The following is a 17,562-nucleotide window of genomic DNA, read 5'->3' as shown; positions in this document are numbered from 1 at the left end:
TTTTAGTGGGCATTTTCCTAATAACTAATAACATTAAGCACACTTTATGTACTTAATTGCTGTCCATATATTAATATATTCTTTGGTAAAGTGTCTGTTAGAATCTTTTGTACATTTTTAGTCAGGTTGTTTTGAATTTTGACAGTTCTTTATATATTCTAATACACAGAGTCTTTGTCACATACATGGTTTGCAAAGATTTCCTCCCAGTCTTTTCATCCTCTTGTATAGTCATTTATATATCCTTTTAGTGTGAATATTCACATGCTCTGCAAAAGTTTGCTTAATGAAGAGCTTTTTCAGATCCTGCTGGAATCTATGTCATAATATATGATATGTGTACTATATTAAATTTCCAAATCTGAAAAATCCTAAATTCTAAAACACATGTGGCCCTCTAAGTTTTAGATGACATATTAGCATGTTCACCCTCTTCCTGGAATGTTCTGTTTGTGGTATGCCTAGTAACTTCCTGTTAATTCTTCAAAACTCTCTTGAGGTAGTATCTTCATCTCTAATGTCAACAATGACTTCCCTCTACCCACCTATCACAGAACTAAGCATTCTTAGCTTTGTGTGCATAAATCATTAAGCATGTTTATTGAATGATGCTATGAGCTAGCCACAGCATGGAGTAAATGGGAAAGAGCATTCTGAGCATGAGTGAGATCCTGTCTCTACAAAAAATAGAAAAATTAGCCAGGCATGGTGACACACACCTGTAGTTCAAGCTGCTTGGGAGGCTGAGGCAGTTTAAGGTTGCAGTGAGCTATGATAATGCCACTGCACTCCAGCTGGGGCAGCAGAGGGAGACCCTGTCTCAAAAAAAAAAAAAAAAAAAAAAGGCGGGGGGCGGGGGGAAGAGTGATTAAAAAGATACAATAACATCCACCCTTATAATATCTTTGTTGAGCACAATGTTTGGCATAACAATAGGTGCTCAATAAGTATTTATTGAAATAAATGAAATTTGGAGATATTAAGGGTATAAAAAAGAATTTATCAAAGGTTGGCAAACTATGGCCAGTGAACCAAATCAGGTCAGTGGCCCATTTTTGTATGGTTCCTGAGCTAAAAATAATTTTTACATTTTAAAATGGTTGTTAAAAATAGAATATTTCAAGGAAAAGCACAGGCTTGTGAAAAGAAAGAACAGTAATAAAAAGAAACAAAAAATAAAAAAACAGAATAACTGGCAAAGACAGTACGTGCCCTCAAATAAACATTAAATATTTACTATTGGCTCCTTATGAAGTATGATGATCCCTGCTTTCTACTATGGCTCACTGGTGAGCAAGAACATTTCTGTGAAAGAAACTAATTCCAAACTAAACATAACCCAGGGATAGTAGCTTTGTTATACAAGATATAATACATATTATACTGTCATTAATTGATAAATATATTAAGTATGCCAGTGCATGGAAAAGTCTACAGAAAATTTTAAGTAAAAGACAATAAAGAATAAGATATATTTTAGGCATACCTTTTATATTTTTATGAAATAAAACAATATAGAAACAAATGTCAGTTTTATAAGTAGTTTGTGTTTTATAGTGACAGTATTTCTGAGCCTTTTTGTAATTAATGAACCTTTTAAAATTGACAAATTAAAATTTGTCATCTTGTACATATTTATGGTGTACAACATGATGTACATGGCAGAATGGCCAACTAAGCTAATTAACATATGCATTACCACACATATTTTTGTGGTGAGAACACTTAAAAGCTACTGTCTTAGTGATTTTCCAGAATACATTCTATATTGTATAGAATATAATTTATATTATAGACTATAGTCTAGTAGTACAACAGATTTCTTGAATTTATTCCTCCTACCTGAAACTTTTTTATCAAGTAGCATCTCCCCAATCCTCCTCTCTCTGACCCCAACCCCTGGTAATGACCATTCTACTTTCTGCTTGTGTAAGTTTAACTTTTTTATTATAGAGTCTCCATTAAGTGAGGTTATAAGATATTTGTGTTTCTGTGAGTAGCTTATTTCATTTAACATAATATCTTCCAGGTTCATCTGTGTTGTTGAAAATGACAGGATTTCCTTTTTTTTTTTTTAAGGCCAAATAGTATTTCATTGTGTATATGTACTACATTTTCCTTATTTCTTCATCTGCTAATGGACATTTAGGTTGATTCCTTCTCTTGGCTATTGTGAATAGTGCTCAATAAACATGGGAATACAGATAGCTTTTTAATACACTGAATATAGACTCTGAATATATAGACTCAGGATTACTGGATCATACGGTAGAGTTCTATTTCCAATTTTTTGAGGGACTTCTGTATTGTTTTCCATAAAGGTTGTATTAATTTATGGTGCCATCAACAGTGTACTAGGATTCCTCTTCTCTGTACCTTCATCAAAAATTGTTATTGTATTTTTGACAATAGCCACACAAACAGGTGTGATATCTCACTGTGTATTTAATTTGTATTTCCCTGAAGATTAGTGATATTGACCATTTTTCCATATACCTATTGGCTATTTGTATGTCTTCTTTTGAGAAATGTCTATTTAGTCTCTTTGCCCATTTTTAATCAAGTTATTTTTCTTATTATTGAGTTCCTTATATATCTTGGAGATTAATCCCCTATTAGATGCATGGTATGCAAATATTTTCTCCCACCCTGCAGGCTGTCTCTTCACTCTGTTGATTGTTTCCTTCTTGCACAGAAGCTTTTTAGCTTGATATAATCCCATTTGTCTGTTTTCACTTTTGTTGCCTGTGTTTTGAGGTCATGTCCAAAAAAATCATCGTCCAGACCAATGTCATGAAACTTTTCCCCTATATTTTCTTCCAATAGTTTTACAGTTCCAGGTCTTATGTTTAAATCTTGAGTTGATTTTTATACATGGTGTGAGATAAGGGTCCAATTTCATTCTCCCGCATGTGGATATTTGGTTTTCTCAGTACCATTTACTGAAGAGACTATCCTTTCCCTATTGTGTGTACTTGGCATACCTGACAAAAATCAACAGACTATAAATGCGTAGATTTATTTCTGGACTCTGCATTCTGTTCCATTGGCCTATGTGTTTGTTTTTATGCCAGTACCATGCAATTTTGATTACTACAACTTTGTCGTATATTTTGAAGTGATGCTGTCAGCTTTGTTCTGCCTACTCAAGATTGTTTTGACTATTGTGGGTCTTGTGTGGTTCCATATGAATTTTAGGATTATGTTTTCCATTTCTGTGAAAAATGGAATTGGGATTTTGATAGGGATTGCACTGAATCTTGAGATTGTTCTGGGTAGTTTAAACATTTTAACAATAGTAATTCTTCCAATCCATAAACACAGGCTATCTTTTGTTTTTGTCTTCTTCAATTTCTTTCATCAATATTTTACAGTTTTCAATGTAAAGATAGTTCACTTCCTTGGTTAAATTTTTCCTAGGCATCCTATTTATTTATTTATTTATTGGTTGCTGTTGTAAATGGGATTGATTTCTGGATTTCTTTTTCAGAGAGTTTGCTATTGGCATATAGAAATGGTACTGATTTTGTATACTGCAATTCATTTATTAGTTCTAAAAGTTTTTATAGAGGATTATTTCAAGTTTTCTATATACAATATCATGTCATCTGCAAAGAGGGACAATTTAATATCTTCCTTTCCAATTTGAATGCCTTCTATTTCTTTCTCTTTCCTAATTGCTCCAGCTATGACATCCAGTACCATGTTGAATAGAAGTGTTAAGAGTGGGCATCTTGGTATTGTTCCTGATGTCAGAGGAAAAGTTTTCTACTTTTTACCCTTGAGCATGATTGGCAGGTATGGGCTTGTCATTTATGACGATTATTGTATTGAGGTACATTCCATCTATCCTAATTTGCTGGAAGTTATTTTTATTTTTACTATGACAGGATGTTGAATTCTGTCAAATGCTTTTTCTGCATCTGTTGAAATGATCATATGGTTTTTGTCCTTCCTTCTGTTAATGTGGTATATTACATTTATAGATTTGTGTATTTTAAACTATCCTCACATCACTGGGATAAATCCCACTTCATCACAGTGAATGATCCTTTTTATGTGCTGTTGAATTCACTTTGCTGGTATTTTGTTGAGGATTTTTGTGCCTATGTTCATCAGGGATATTGGCCTGTCATTTTCTTTTCTTGCAGGGTCCTTATCTGACTTTGCTATCAGGGTAATGCTGGCCTTACAAAATGAGTTTGGAAGTATTCTCTCCACTTTGATTTTTTTGGAAGAGGTTCAGAACGATTGGTATTAATTCTTCTTTAAATGTTTAGCAAAAGTGAAGGGTATCTCACTCTTTTGTGACAGCTGTGCTGTGCTGTCTTCGGTTGAGGGAGGAGTGATGCAAGTAATGTAAAACTGTCCTTCCTACTGTCTTCAATGTGTCTTTTCTTAATTCTGTGCCATACCATGGTGTTACAATATCTCACACCTGGTTTCCTTAGCTCTTTATGAAGATATTTTCATGCATGGATAGTTGTTCATATTGATATTTCTGTGGGGGGAATGAGTGCTAGAAAGTACTATTCTGATATCTTGCTGACATCATAACCTAACCCAATCTTAACATTTTAATTATTGTTTAGATGATCTGGGTTATATCACACTAAAAATGTATTTACATGTAAAAATTTAAAAGTGGCCTGTATAACTCACCCAACTATTTGATAAATATCTTCAGATTTTCCTTGGCGTAACTTCAGTATCCAAGCACCTGGGTTTGCTTTTAACTGAAAATATCCCTTTTAAGATAAGAAAAAAATAATCATTGAGTTATATGACTAAAAACATACCCAATTGTTCATGAAAGACTATACATGAATCATCCAAGAAAGTGCTTACTAACTGGGAAATGAATAAATTCTATAAACTGATTCCAAGGAAAGAGATTTTATTATATAATAAACTGTAAAAAGCATATTATGAAAGTATAATTCTCATTTATGTTTTATTTATCTTATTCAAGGATTCAATTTTGTTTTCTGCAAACTGTTCAGCAATAGCAGAATAAAGATTATGCCATCTTACGATTAGGAAAACTTAGAGAATTTCACCAAAATGTCTAATTAAATATCAATTAAATAATACTTACGAGATTGGCCATCACTATTGTATCAACCACAACAGGTTTATTTTTTGTGCCTAGTGTAAACTGCAGGCCCCGAGGAGGCTTTTCTGTCATAGTATCAAAGCAATATCCTTCAAGTAGTAGATATTCCAGTTCATATTCTGCCGTGATAGTTTTCTCAGTCTGTGAAAGGAACATGTCATTGTTTTTGGTATTAGTAATCCTCATAATACAAATTTTTTAATAAATAAATGTGATTATTTTAATATTAGTCAGTAACTTCATCTCCCTTCCCTCCCCTTTCCTTTCCTTCCCTCTCCCTTCCCTTCCCTTCCCTTCCCTTCCCTTCCCTTCCTTCCTGACTAGGTCTTGCTCTGTCACCCAGGTGCTGGAGTATAGTGGTGCAATCATAGCTCACGGAGCCTCGAACACCGAGGCTCAAAGGATTCTCCTGCCTCAACCTCCCAAGCAGGTGGGACTACAAGCCAACACCACCACACCTGGCTATTTTAAAAATTTTTCTTGCAGAGACAGGGTACAGCTATGTTGCCCAGGTTGTTCTTAAGCTCCTGCCCTCAAGTGATTCTCTTGCCTCGCCTCAGCCTCCCAAAGTGCTGGGATTATAGGCGTGAACCACCGTGATGACCAACCTTTACTGCTTTTAAAAACAAGAAATAAGTAACTTCTTTGAAGATGGTATTTGATTCAACAACTCTAGTTGGATTCTGAATAAGTTGGTGAATTATCAGTATTCTAGTGATGAACTTCATATATTTAATTAACTTGTATCCAGAGTCCTTACAGCAACATTCTAGTGATGAACTTCATAGACTTAATTAACTTGTATCCAGAGTCCTTATAGCAACTTACCTGAATGGAAAGATTTTCATGGGATAGTCTCAGAATATGAGAATGTTTAAAGTTAGAAAAAGATCATAGAGATCCAGTTCAACACCCTCACTTTATAGACATGGATACTGCGGTCCAAAGTTATTGTGAAGTAAAGCTTATTTTTTATTATAAATATTAGGTGTTATTCCCAAATGTGCACTTAGGTGATGATCAGGGAAACCAGTCTGCCGATGAGTACATGTGGTGCTTATTTTTCCATTCTTGGGATACTTCACTTAATAGAATGGGTTCCATGAGTGCGATGTGCACTGTCTAGGGAATGGACATGCTTGAAGCTCAGACTCGGGGGGATGGGGGGCATGGGCAATATATATAACCTGAACTTTTCTACCCCCATAATGAGCTGAAATAAAAAAAATTAAAAGTCATAGATAGCCTGCAGGAAGAGATAGTAGTACATATGACTAACATAAAAGCATTAACTTCTAAAAGATAGTTACAGAAAGAAGTATGCTGTCTCCAGGGTGTCTAATCAACCAGGTATCTCAGGATAGACTTTCCAAATACCTGCTTAGAAACTGGCTTTTTTTTTTCCAGATTGGTTCCTGTGGTTTTAATTAAGCTAAAGATCATATCAATGTTTATACTTGATATAAGCTATTTCATTTCCAACTGCTCTCTAGATCTCTAAATAGCACATGCATTAAGGTAGAAGACACTAAAAATAAAAAAAAAATAAATATTAGGGAAGAGTCTAAATACATTTAACTAGTTTGTGACTAATAATATCTTCTTTATTGCATAATATATTAATGTGAAAATTTTTCTTGTCCTTATATTTTTGTATAACAGACTTTTAATTCTGTTGACATATTCAAACTAATAAATCAAAAAATAGCGAATTCCTTTTTCAAGAGTTCTAGAGAACATTTTAAGTTTTCTCATAATTTCATAAAGGTGAAATTACTTAAGTTACATTATAACTTATTTTCAAGGCTTATTTTTACCAAGAACATGAAAGCTATTGATCTTTTTTGATGTTTATATTTCCATCTTTCCTTTCTATTTATCTGTTCTAAATATTAACCGCTAATACAAGACATAAATTTAATACTTTTCAAATATAACTGAGAGCATAATAATTTTTCTAAAAAGCAATTATATTATTCTTCTGTGGCTGAATATCTTCTTTTAATGAACAATTAAGTTTAATTATAAAGATTAATATTTGAGTTTGTTAACAATTATCTTTAAATCTATTTTTTCTAGTATTTTTGTTGCTATTTAACATAATTTTGTGTAATTCCAAGGACACATTCTCCAAAGTGAGCAAAGCTTTGACACACATCTCAAACTGTGATTTAAACTGACAAGATATCTAGTAGTGATATCTTGTCACTGGGGAAATGATAAAGTACCTCTTTTTCTTGTGTCTTGTCTTAAGACACTGGAAGGCTGAACTTAATGACTTTAGTGTAATCTGAACTTTGAGAAACTATCTAGGACTGAGAATGGGCAAGAATCCAGGAAAAGTGAAAGGAAGTGGATTAAATGATTTGGTGGTTTGAAGACCACAAGGTACACCAGTCTCCCTCATCTGTGGTTTCTCTTTCTGAGGTTTCAGTTACCCATGGTCAACCGTGGCACAAAAATATTAAATGGAAAATTCCAGAAACAAAAAATCCATAAGTTTCAAACATGTGCCATTCTGAGTAGTGTGATGAAATCTTAGGCCTTTCTCCTCTCTCCCAACTGGGATGTAAATCCAGCCTTTGTCCAGCTTATCCACATCGTATCGGGTCCTTGCTCATTAGTCTCTTAGCAGCCGCCTCGGTTCTCAGATTCACTATGATGACATTACAGCGCTTGTTTTCAAGTAAACTTTATTTCACTTAATAATGGTCCCAAAGTGCAAGAGTGGTCATGCTGGCATATGATTAATGATTATTCTCTTTTATTATTATTAATTTCTCACTATGCCTAATTTATAAATTAAACAGTATCATAGGTGCTATATATATAGGAAAAAACAGTGTATATAGGGTTTGGTACTATCTTAGGTTTCAGACATCCACTGGGGGTCCTGGAACAAGTATTCCCTGTGGATATAGAGGGACTCCTGTAGTGTAAATTTTCTGATACATAAATTTATAAATTTGTTAAGGTTTGGTTTCAATTGTTAAGTTTTGCAGAGGGGACAAAATACTCCACTACATATGCTATCTTTCCCCAAATTTTGTAATTATTTGAGGGTTTGAGATATTAAGATAAATTTCACATATTCTGCACAGACAGAATAAACTGAGCCTAAGATGAATTGCGTGTTCATCCAATTGTCTTTATTCATACCATAGTATTATTTAGGATCTACATCATGTCTCTGGTAATCAAATGGAAATTCTTTAATGATTATATTGGTAATGAGTGTCTCATCAATAAAACTGATATCAAAATTATTTATATTTCAGAAGGGGCTAATTTATTTTTCTGTATGCCTTTTAACATAGTCACATGCTGTTTCCTGTTAGCAATCTTTTATTTGTTCCACTTCCTCTTTACTGGGTAAACCACCACTGTTGTCTCAGGTATTCTGATAGCTTTCAGATATACACTGTGATAAAATATGATTAGAGAGTCTTTAGGTGCAATGCTTTTTTTTTTTTTTTTGAGACAGTGTCTCCCTCTGCTGCCCCAGCTAGAGTGCAGTGGCATCATCATAGCTCACTGCAATATCAAACTCCTGGGCTCAAGCGATCCTCCTGCCTCAGCCTCCCCAGTAGTAGGGACTACAGGCATGCACTACCATGCTCGGCTAATTTTTCTATTTTTTTGTAGAGATACGGTCTCCTTCTTACTCAGGTTGGTCTCAGACTCCTGACTTCAAGTGATCCTCCTGCCTCAGCCTCCCAAAATGCTAGGATTACAGCTGTGAGCCACCTATGGTTCAGATGTTGCTCAGCTTATTATTAGAACTGTAGCTAATAATCCCTTTAATTAAAAGGATTTGTTCTGTAAAATTTGATTAGTCAAAAGGACACACTCAAGGATCCAGAAGGCCACACGTGTAGCCCCAAGGCCACAGGTTCCCCACCCTTGGTAGCTAATAAGAATTTATCCTGTTCCTCTCTCTTTATATGACTTTACACAGTAACTTACATCCTTTAAGTGAATATTATCAAGGTCACAGTTGCTTTGTACTGTTTCAACCAACCAGCCTTCTGGGGTAATCATGTTGAGGGTTAGAAGGGGTGATTCAGGGATATCCAGGAATTTTGCTACTGGTCCAAGAGAAGGATTGCCATTAGCCCCTGACATCAGTTCTGGCTCCAGAACAAAACGGTAAAAGCTGTTGATAAAACGTAAAAATACATACTATGACCAAAATAAAGATTTTTTTCTTTTAAAATATTTTAAAATTGAAAATGGCTTAACAATATAACCAGAAAGTCTTAAATCAAAAAGACTGAAAACACACAAGAGTTAATGCTTACAGATGGTAGGCAATTATTTGTTGACACTACTATTAAGACTATGTATGACATAGACTCTTGTTAATCATTTCTTAATGAACATGATTAGAATCTCTTTAAGATAGGTCTGACTTATGCAGGTTCCAGTAGTTTATGATCCATAGTTACTCACTGATCCTCCTTCAAATTTGACCATGGCCTATTTTTCAGCTATTTTATTAACTCGTACCACACTAATAATATGAAGAGAAATGATAGTCAGAAAGCAAGTGATTTCAAGCTGAAATTATAGTACCAATTTTAAGAGTTCAATCAGAAACAAACAGGATTAAGTTGAAAGTAGCTGCTTAATAGAGCTTTTAGACTTATCTGCAGTTTTACTGTATCTTGATCTTACCCCTCCATATCATGTATAATAAGAATTAGTTGTTATTGAGAATAGTGACGTTCACTATTTTGAGACTAGAATCAAGGTGTCAGCTGTGCTGTAACTCTCTCAAGGCTCAACAGGGTGGAAGAGGGGCAGGATCTACTTCTAGGCTTATCTAGTTCCTCAAGGGCTGTCTGAATGAGGGCTGTAGTTCCTTGCTAGTGGTTAGCTGGAAACTGCTTGCTTGCCACAAGACATCTCTAGCATGTTTCACCAGAGAAGTACACAAGAAGAATCAGAGAGAGAGAATGTCAGCAAGACAAAAGTCACGGTCCTTTAACCTAACTGCAGAAGTGAAATTCCATTGCTTTTGCCATATTTTATTCATGAGAAGCATGTCACTAGTCTCACTTCAGGAGAATTTATAGACTCTGAATCCCAGGCAGTGGTGATCATTGGGAGCCATGCTATGCAGATAGGCAGAATAAGGTTTTTTTTAAAAAAAAAGAAGAAGAAGAAGGAGAAGGAGAGAGGTAAGAAGAGACACAGGAGAGAACACAGTCATGAAGTAAATGTATAAAACAAGTACTCACTAAGGTCAAATGCAGCAGAAATGTCAAGGAAGAAATATCTCATGGATGTTGCAAATAGCAACTTCTTTATGATTTAATAAAAACAATTTCAGTGGCAAAGAGGAAGTTAAAGCCCAAGTGTAGTACAACGCACAGTGAATGAGAGATGAAGAGAGAGTGTGACCACTCTTTGAAGAAGCTTGGATGAGAAGGAGTGAAGAAGAGAAAGAAAAGTCAGGTCTCTAGAGGAGAGCAAGTTAAGGGAACAATTTTTTTTTTGAATTGAATAACTTTAAAGACTGAAAGAAAAAGGCTGGCAGAGAGATTAAAGATATGGAACAGAGAGAATATGTGATAAAGCAAGGATCCAGAATAAATGGGAAAGCATGGGATTAAAACAGGGAGGGAATATTCACCTAAAAAAGAGATACTTCATTCTTCTCCTATAACACAGGAGGCTGGGGAGGTATACGAGATAAGAGCAAAAAGTTGAGGGAATTCCTGCCCATAACCTCTCTTCCCTCTGAGAAGAACGAGATAATATTTATTAAAAGGAAAGGACTAGGAATAAACGTGTATACTGGTTTGCTTGATACATACTACTGAGTAAATAAGATTCTACTAAACTATTGGTTTAAAAAATACCTTAATTGTATACTTCATCTAGTATATTACTATTTCACCTAGAGAACTCAAATCTTTCTCTTCTAGCAGATTATGCTTGCTTATATATTCAGTACTCCTACTCTTTAATATAGAAAGCTTTACAGAGACACCATGGAGAGGTCTCCCATTCCTGTAATTAACATACTTTCAATTAGTAGCTAAAAATATGTAAAGCTTTTGTTCAGAGTTAGAAAGGCATGTAATAAAATTTGAAATACAAACGATAAATGAGAACCACGAAAACTGAACGAGATATGATGACTAGAGTCTCAGGGGGGCAATGAATAAACCTTAAACTTCCATTTAGATTTTCTACATTTTCCATTTTATTGCTTTCCAAATATTAAAAATACTTTTGTTTAAATGTCTGCTCAAGGTAATAATCTACAGTATGCCAATTATAACAAATGCAATTTGAAAAATAAACAAGGTATTAACTGAATGCTACTTTTCTGTCTCATGTGTCTGCATATATTTTTTGTTTAGAGTTATGTAATTAAATTACACAGGAAAAAGTACATTAACAAGCCTTAAAAAGCTATACTAGTACAATGGTGCATACCCTTTTCTCTGCCCAATGACACACGAAAGATATTGAATATTTCTATCAGTAACCTATCAGTAAGAGTGGCTCACAATGATAATTCTGATCCAGAAAGAAGAGGAAAGTTGTATTTTGTCCCCTCTTGAGAAACAACGTTATTTCAACAGAACAGTATTGATGAGGAATATTTGTATATAATGATAAACATTTTCTATATCATTGACAGATTTTTCTAAACTAATTGAATCCTGTAATAATACCTAAAATAGTAAATGTGATGATATAATAAAGATTAGTTTAATAATTTAGCACTTAGTGTTGAAAATATAGCTAAACCAAAAATGGTTTAATTCAACATTATTTCCAATTGATATTATTTCTAAATAGGTATTCCTAGATCATATTTCCAAACATACCTATGAATAAATATAAATCCATATTAATTTTGCAATTAGACTGGATCAATTTACTGAATTCGGCTATTTTAATTTATATATCAAAATTATACCAATTAAGGTCAATAAACTGAAATTCTGATCTATTTTGGGGTGGGATCTAGTGAAGGAAAAAAATAGGTCTAGTAACAACTGCCCTCTTTCTTCTTAGCATTTGCAAATCTTTCAAAATGAAATTATGCTCACTCAGACTTACCTGTTTAAAGGGGCTTCTGAAAGCTTACCCCTACAGTTCATGAACAACTTTATCTTCATGTTGACAATCCTGCCAAGTACCTATTAGAAAATAATTCCCATATTTGATATTAAATATTAATAACATTTATTGTACGTTTACTATGTAGCAGGCAGTGCATTAACACTTTATATGCATTATCTCATTTGATCCTCACAACGCCCCTCCAAGGTAGTACTTTTACAGTTGAGGCACTTAATATAGAAAGATTAAGTAGTCTGCATAAAGTCAAATGGTAAATCATGGCAGAAGTAAGATTTAAACCCAAACAGTTGATTTCAATGCCCCAGGGTTATGCTGCCTGCCTTTGGCTAAAGTGACTTTCTTTCATAGTATCTAAATTTGCTTAGTATTGAAGAACAAGTAAAATAATTATTAGAACCTTGATCTGCAAATACAAAGTGGTGACCTCACAACAACACTGGCAAGGGTACCCTGATTCTTCTGGAATTTCACCCTACATTTTAAGAGATGTGAAAAGTTCTTAGCTACAGATAAAATACTCTATTTTCTCTGCTTTTTATTTCCCTGGAACATAAGAAGTAAAGGAAGGATTATTAATTTTGATAGTCCCCATCTCTAGACAGGAAAAAAGTCAGTGAAGATTTGAAAACTATTAGACAACAAAGGATACAGGTAAAGGGAGAAGCAATAAAACAGATACATGTAACAGAAAGGATATAGTCCTGATGAAGCATCAGAACACACAGACTACGGATTTAAGAGATTCAAGTTTTAATTCCCATTCTATCACTTGTCATATTTGCTACTATGGAGGTCACTGAACCACTGTTTTCTCAAGTGTCAGATGAAACACTACCTATTTCTTTCAATAAATTGTCTATTTATAAAGCAATAAAGCTGCTCAGAAATAAAGTATGCTATTATTACCGACGATATAAACCAGAATGCAATTCTATATTTTATATCTCTGTATAATTTCATATTTCCTCTTCCTAAATTCTACCTTTACATAAAAACTTTCAAATGTAATAGGTTTTTTTTTTTTTCTGATTAATGACTTTCCATAGGAATAGGGAATTTCCATACTAAAGAGTATCATGCTAGCTCCACTCCTTACTACAATTACTGGTTACTGTTTTATAAATTATAATCTGAGTAGTATATCTCAAGAAGTACAAATGTGATAGTATAACAAATGCTTAGAGAAAGAAGGGATAAATCAGCTATGGGGTTAAGTTTGTCCTAATCATTTCATACACTGAACAGCTAGAATGACAGTCTTTCCAAAATCATTTGTCTCCATTAATAAATACATTTATAATAGACACTTATAATTCCCTTTTTCCAATATGATTTGTCAGTGAAAACTAAATTCTGAGAAAAACTGCATTTTGAGATTTCAATAAAATATATACCATGTATCAGACAGCTTGATCACTTACATTATTCACTAGACTTAATATCCAATTACTTTTGCCTGTTTCCAAAAGTGAAGTCAAATGCCAAGGGACAAAAAGTTTCCAAAATTTTGAACATCACTAGAAAAACAGTCTTCTAATGTAACTAGCTTATTCAATTTTAACTACTGAAAGTTACGTTATAATTTGAATCTTTGAAATTCTCAGTAAAATGGTAAACCACGTAATGTCCTTTTGGAGACTGATAGTTGTCTCCTAACATTCATTTTCTCCCACTTTCTTAGTGAAAGAATTTTCAGGTTTACACAGGGCTTGTGGCCATAGTTCCCAGCCTCCCTTGTCATTAAGTGTAGCCAGATAACTGGCTACATTCTGGTCAGTGAGAAGTGATATGGGACAGAATCTGTCCAACTTTGGGGTTGCACTCTTGTTCTCTCTTTGCTGCTGGCAGAAATACAGAGACGATATTAGGAGCTTGACTATTGATCTCAGACCATGAGATAGTAGGTGCTTCATGTTGACTTAACGGCTACACAGGCAGTGCCCGAGTCCTTCACACTGTGTATAGCTGCCTTAGCAACTCAAGGTGGCTTACGCTTGGACTGTTAGACAAGAGAAAGAAACTTCAGTTTTGAAGGTACTGTTAATTTGGCCTTTCTTACAGTGGCCAAACCTACTGAATACAACCTCTATGTTCCCCCTCCCCTCAGCTTTACCTGTTTGGCTAACATTACTTATTGTACTTTAAGCTTCATTTAATTAAGCTTAAGCTTCGCTTCTCTAAACGCTATCCCTCACAACACAGGAAACACACCTGTATTAGTCTGCTCAGGCTTCCATAACAAAGTATCACAGACTGAGTGGCTTAAATAACAGAAATTTCTTCTCTCACAGTTCTGGAGGCTAGGAATTCTAAGACCAAGGTGTTGGCTGACTCAGTTTCTGTTAAGAGCTCTCTTTCTGGTTTGTAGGTGGCCACCATGTTATTGTGTGCTCACATGCCCTCTTCTTTGTGCGTTCTCTCTTCATCTTCTAAGGCCACCAATCCTATCACTCCCTAAGACTTCATTTAACCTTAATTATTTCTTAAAGGCTCTGTCTTCAGATATAGTCACACTGGGGGTTAGGGCTTAAAATTCATTGAAACATATTTCATATGTTGAAATATGAATTTTATGTGGGATATAATTCAGTCCATAGCAATACCTGACCTTGACACTGCCATAAAACCCTGTGCATATGTAGCTCTATCATTTCATTTCTACATTGAAACATGCCAATCTACTAAAATGCTGAAGTAAAATAAAGAATCAAAAGCACAAATATTTGATTATATTTGAAAATAGACTTGAAAAGATTACAAATTTCAAAATAAAAATATTTAGTCTAATTTATATTATCTTACAACCAGTAACTGTGCCATCTTCTGTGCTGCTCTCGTCAATGGATCAACAATAGCAATGACATCAAAGAACATATCATTCTCTTGAGGGTTTATCTTTATAATGCTACGAAAACAGAAAATAAATAAGAAGAAAGATAATGGGTTAAGTTTATATAAATACCTAATAAATCATGATCTTAGCTATATATATTCTCATAAATTGCTTTTTCACTAGATCAAAAGAAATCCTGGTTATTTCACACAATAAATTCTAAGTTTGAAAATCTAATGTTTATGTTCAACAAATTACAAAACTCGAAAGAATTAGAGAAAATTAAAGTAAGATTTTATGAATGAGTGATTTTAAAAAACTCTCAAGGAATGACAGATACTATTATAGTAACAACTCTGATAATTTTAGGCCCTCAAAATTCTCATAGATCACACAATGCAAAGAATAAAGCCAAGATGCTTTTGTGTTAGTTGAATATATTTCCTCAGATTTGAGAATGATAAAACTATTCATACTTTTACTAAATTTAGTTTTTCATAAAAACAACATAACAGAAGTTTAGGAATAAAAACACTCAAATTTATCAGACTTTATTTTGACCTCAGTCTTCCTCTCCTCACCTCCTTCCCCCATCCTCTCCATTGTGTCTTTCACTGATCTAAGTTCTAAATTAGAAGATGGACTAATCTTTAAAGGGAAACTGGAAAACGATTAAAAGTACAGAAAAGGCCGGTGGGAGATAATCAATTCTACATTTAATATACTTAAAAGTTAATAGTATGTATTTGATTAAAAGTACAGAAGATTCCAACTGAATTACTCTTTTAACACTGTAATCATATATGAAATAATTTTTGAGATATAGGATGAATGAATTATACCTTTTCCATATTACAAAGGAAAAAAGATCACCCAATCAAGAGATACACATGTAAAGTTACAGGAATATTAGTCTTCTTTGGTACAGAAAGGCTTTCTGCAGTGAGAGGATTAATTCCTCAGCAATTAAATAAAAGCTAATGTAAACATTTACTTCAAATATGGGTCCCCTAAATAGAAAATTGAAAGACATTTTATTTTACATGCAGTTGACATGACTTAATTATGCTAAAATAAGAGTGGCAGAGTCAGACAACAGATTTGCTAGATGATTACCGCTAGAAATAAGGGCCACAGATGAGATATTCTGATATTAAAGTGACTCTCTACAATTGTTCCTTTCTTCAGTTATCTTGGTGAAAATTTTACAAATAACTGTCACAATCATAGCACCACTCAAAACTGGTCATTTTATGTATGCTTTATGATATGTTATTACGGCTTCAGGATGTATCTGTTTACTGCTGCTTTAAGTTTTTTTCCCCAGACTATTGCTAATTCTGTGAGGTTGTATGAATCAGTATTCCACAGTCCCTATTATCTAATTATATGTGTACTGGTGCAGATTCAAGACAGTTTTCTGAGCAGAATCTAGAACCTACTAGTAGGTATTACACTGACTGACTTAAGAATGGAATACAACGTCCTTTTCCTCATTCAATATTAACAATAAGATGCTAACTCTACCTCTACCACCTATTTAAGGTAATGGATTTTGTATTCAATTGCCAAGAAACTATTGAAACACTTCATGCCATAAGCCAGAAAGAATAATGTCAAGCACACTGAGAGTAAATAAATTAAAGCTTAGGTCAGAAAAAATAGTGAAGGACTACTTGATGTATATGTAGTTCAACTCTTACAGATATGCTAAACACATTTCAAACAGGCCCTAGCAACAGAAAGCTCTGAAATGAATTCTGCTATGATGCTATCAATCTATAAAACAAGTCATCTATTTTAAGGATGTTGCTGAATACACAGTTCGTTATATAGTATCCTCCTTATGAAGACACCTGGGAGAAATTCCCGTGTCCTCCTTCTTCTAAGAATAGTGATTTTCACCGAAACAACCAGTTTGTTTTCCTCTCGTGAACTTCAGGAATTACGTAAACTGGAAAAATGAGGGCTAGCAAAATTCATGGCATGCAGGAAGGGCATTACTGCAGCAGTCTACAAGGCCTCTTCGATATGTTTAGTGTCATACACTCTCATGCAACTTGCAATTGTCACTGTAAGTTCCTGGGATGATGGAGTGACTGGTTAGGATTGTCATTTTTGCCTTTGGCAAAGATGTTAGAAGCATATCAAATTCACACAGTCTGGAGGGAAGGGAATAGGCTAATTCAGATAGTCAACAGAGATCCTTCAGAGGTAAGAAAAAAATGTAACTGTGCTTTCTCCTTGTTCATTGTATTTCTGATTTCAACTTACCCCTACCCTTTTGCAAAGCTTCTAATTTGTTACCTTGTCAAATTTAAATATCTTATAATTTAAATTTTAGAAGGAGACATTAGGAACAATTAAATATATTAATACAGCAATAGATTCATAATAATTGTTTTAACAAATTTCTTTAGTATTATAAAATGACTCCCTACAGATACAGAAGCAGAATGGCAAAGATATAATGCTGTGTTTAAATATATATAGAATATATATAACT

General features: G+C 34.0%; 1 protein-coding gene across 1 annotated transcript in view; it reads right to left on the bottom strand.

Moving 5' to 3' along the window:
• UGGT2 (UDP-glucose glycoprotein glucosyltransferase 2) overlaps positions 1–17,562 on the bottom strand; it is a 205,275-nt gene that overhangs the window by 43,706 nt on the left and 144,007 nt on the right. Inside the window, exons 25-29 of the mRNA XM_069467087.1 lie at positions 15,026–15,128; positions 12,200–12,279; positions 9,083–9,272; positions 5,099–5,257; positions 4,663–4,748 (exon numbers count right to left, since the gene is read on the bottom strand). Of these exons, the coding sequence (XP_069323188.1) occupies positions 4,663–4,748; positions 5,099–5,257; positions 9,083–9,272; positions 12,200–12,279; positions 15,026–15,128 (618 nt within the window). The remainder of the gene's footprint in view (positions 1–4,662; positions 4,749–5,098; positions 5,258–9,082; positions 9,273–12,199; positions 12,280–15,025; positions 15,129–17,562) is intronic.

This window comes from Eulemur rufifrons, chromosome 4, assembly GCF_041146395.1.
Source record: "Eulemur rufifrons isolate Redbay chromosome 4, OSU_ERuf_1, whole genome shotgun sequence".
Classification (NCBI taxonomy): Eukaryota; Metazoa; Chordata; class Mammalia; order Primates; family Lemuridae; genus Eulemur; species Eulemur rufifrons.
Note: the sequence above shows the minus strand (reverse complement) of the source record. Positions and strands in the feature narration are given on the sequence as shown.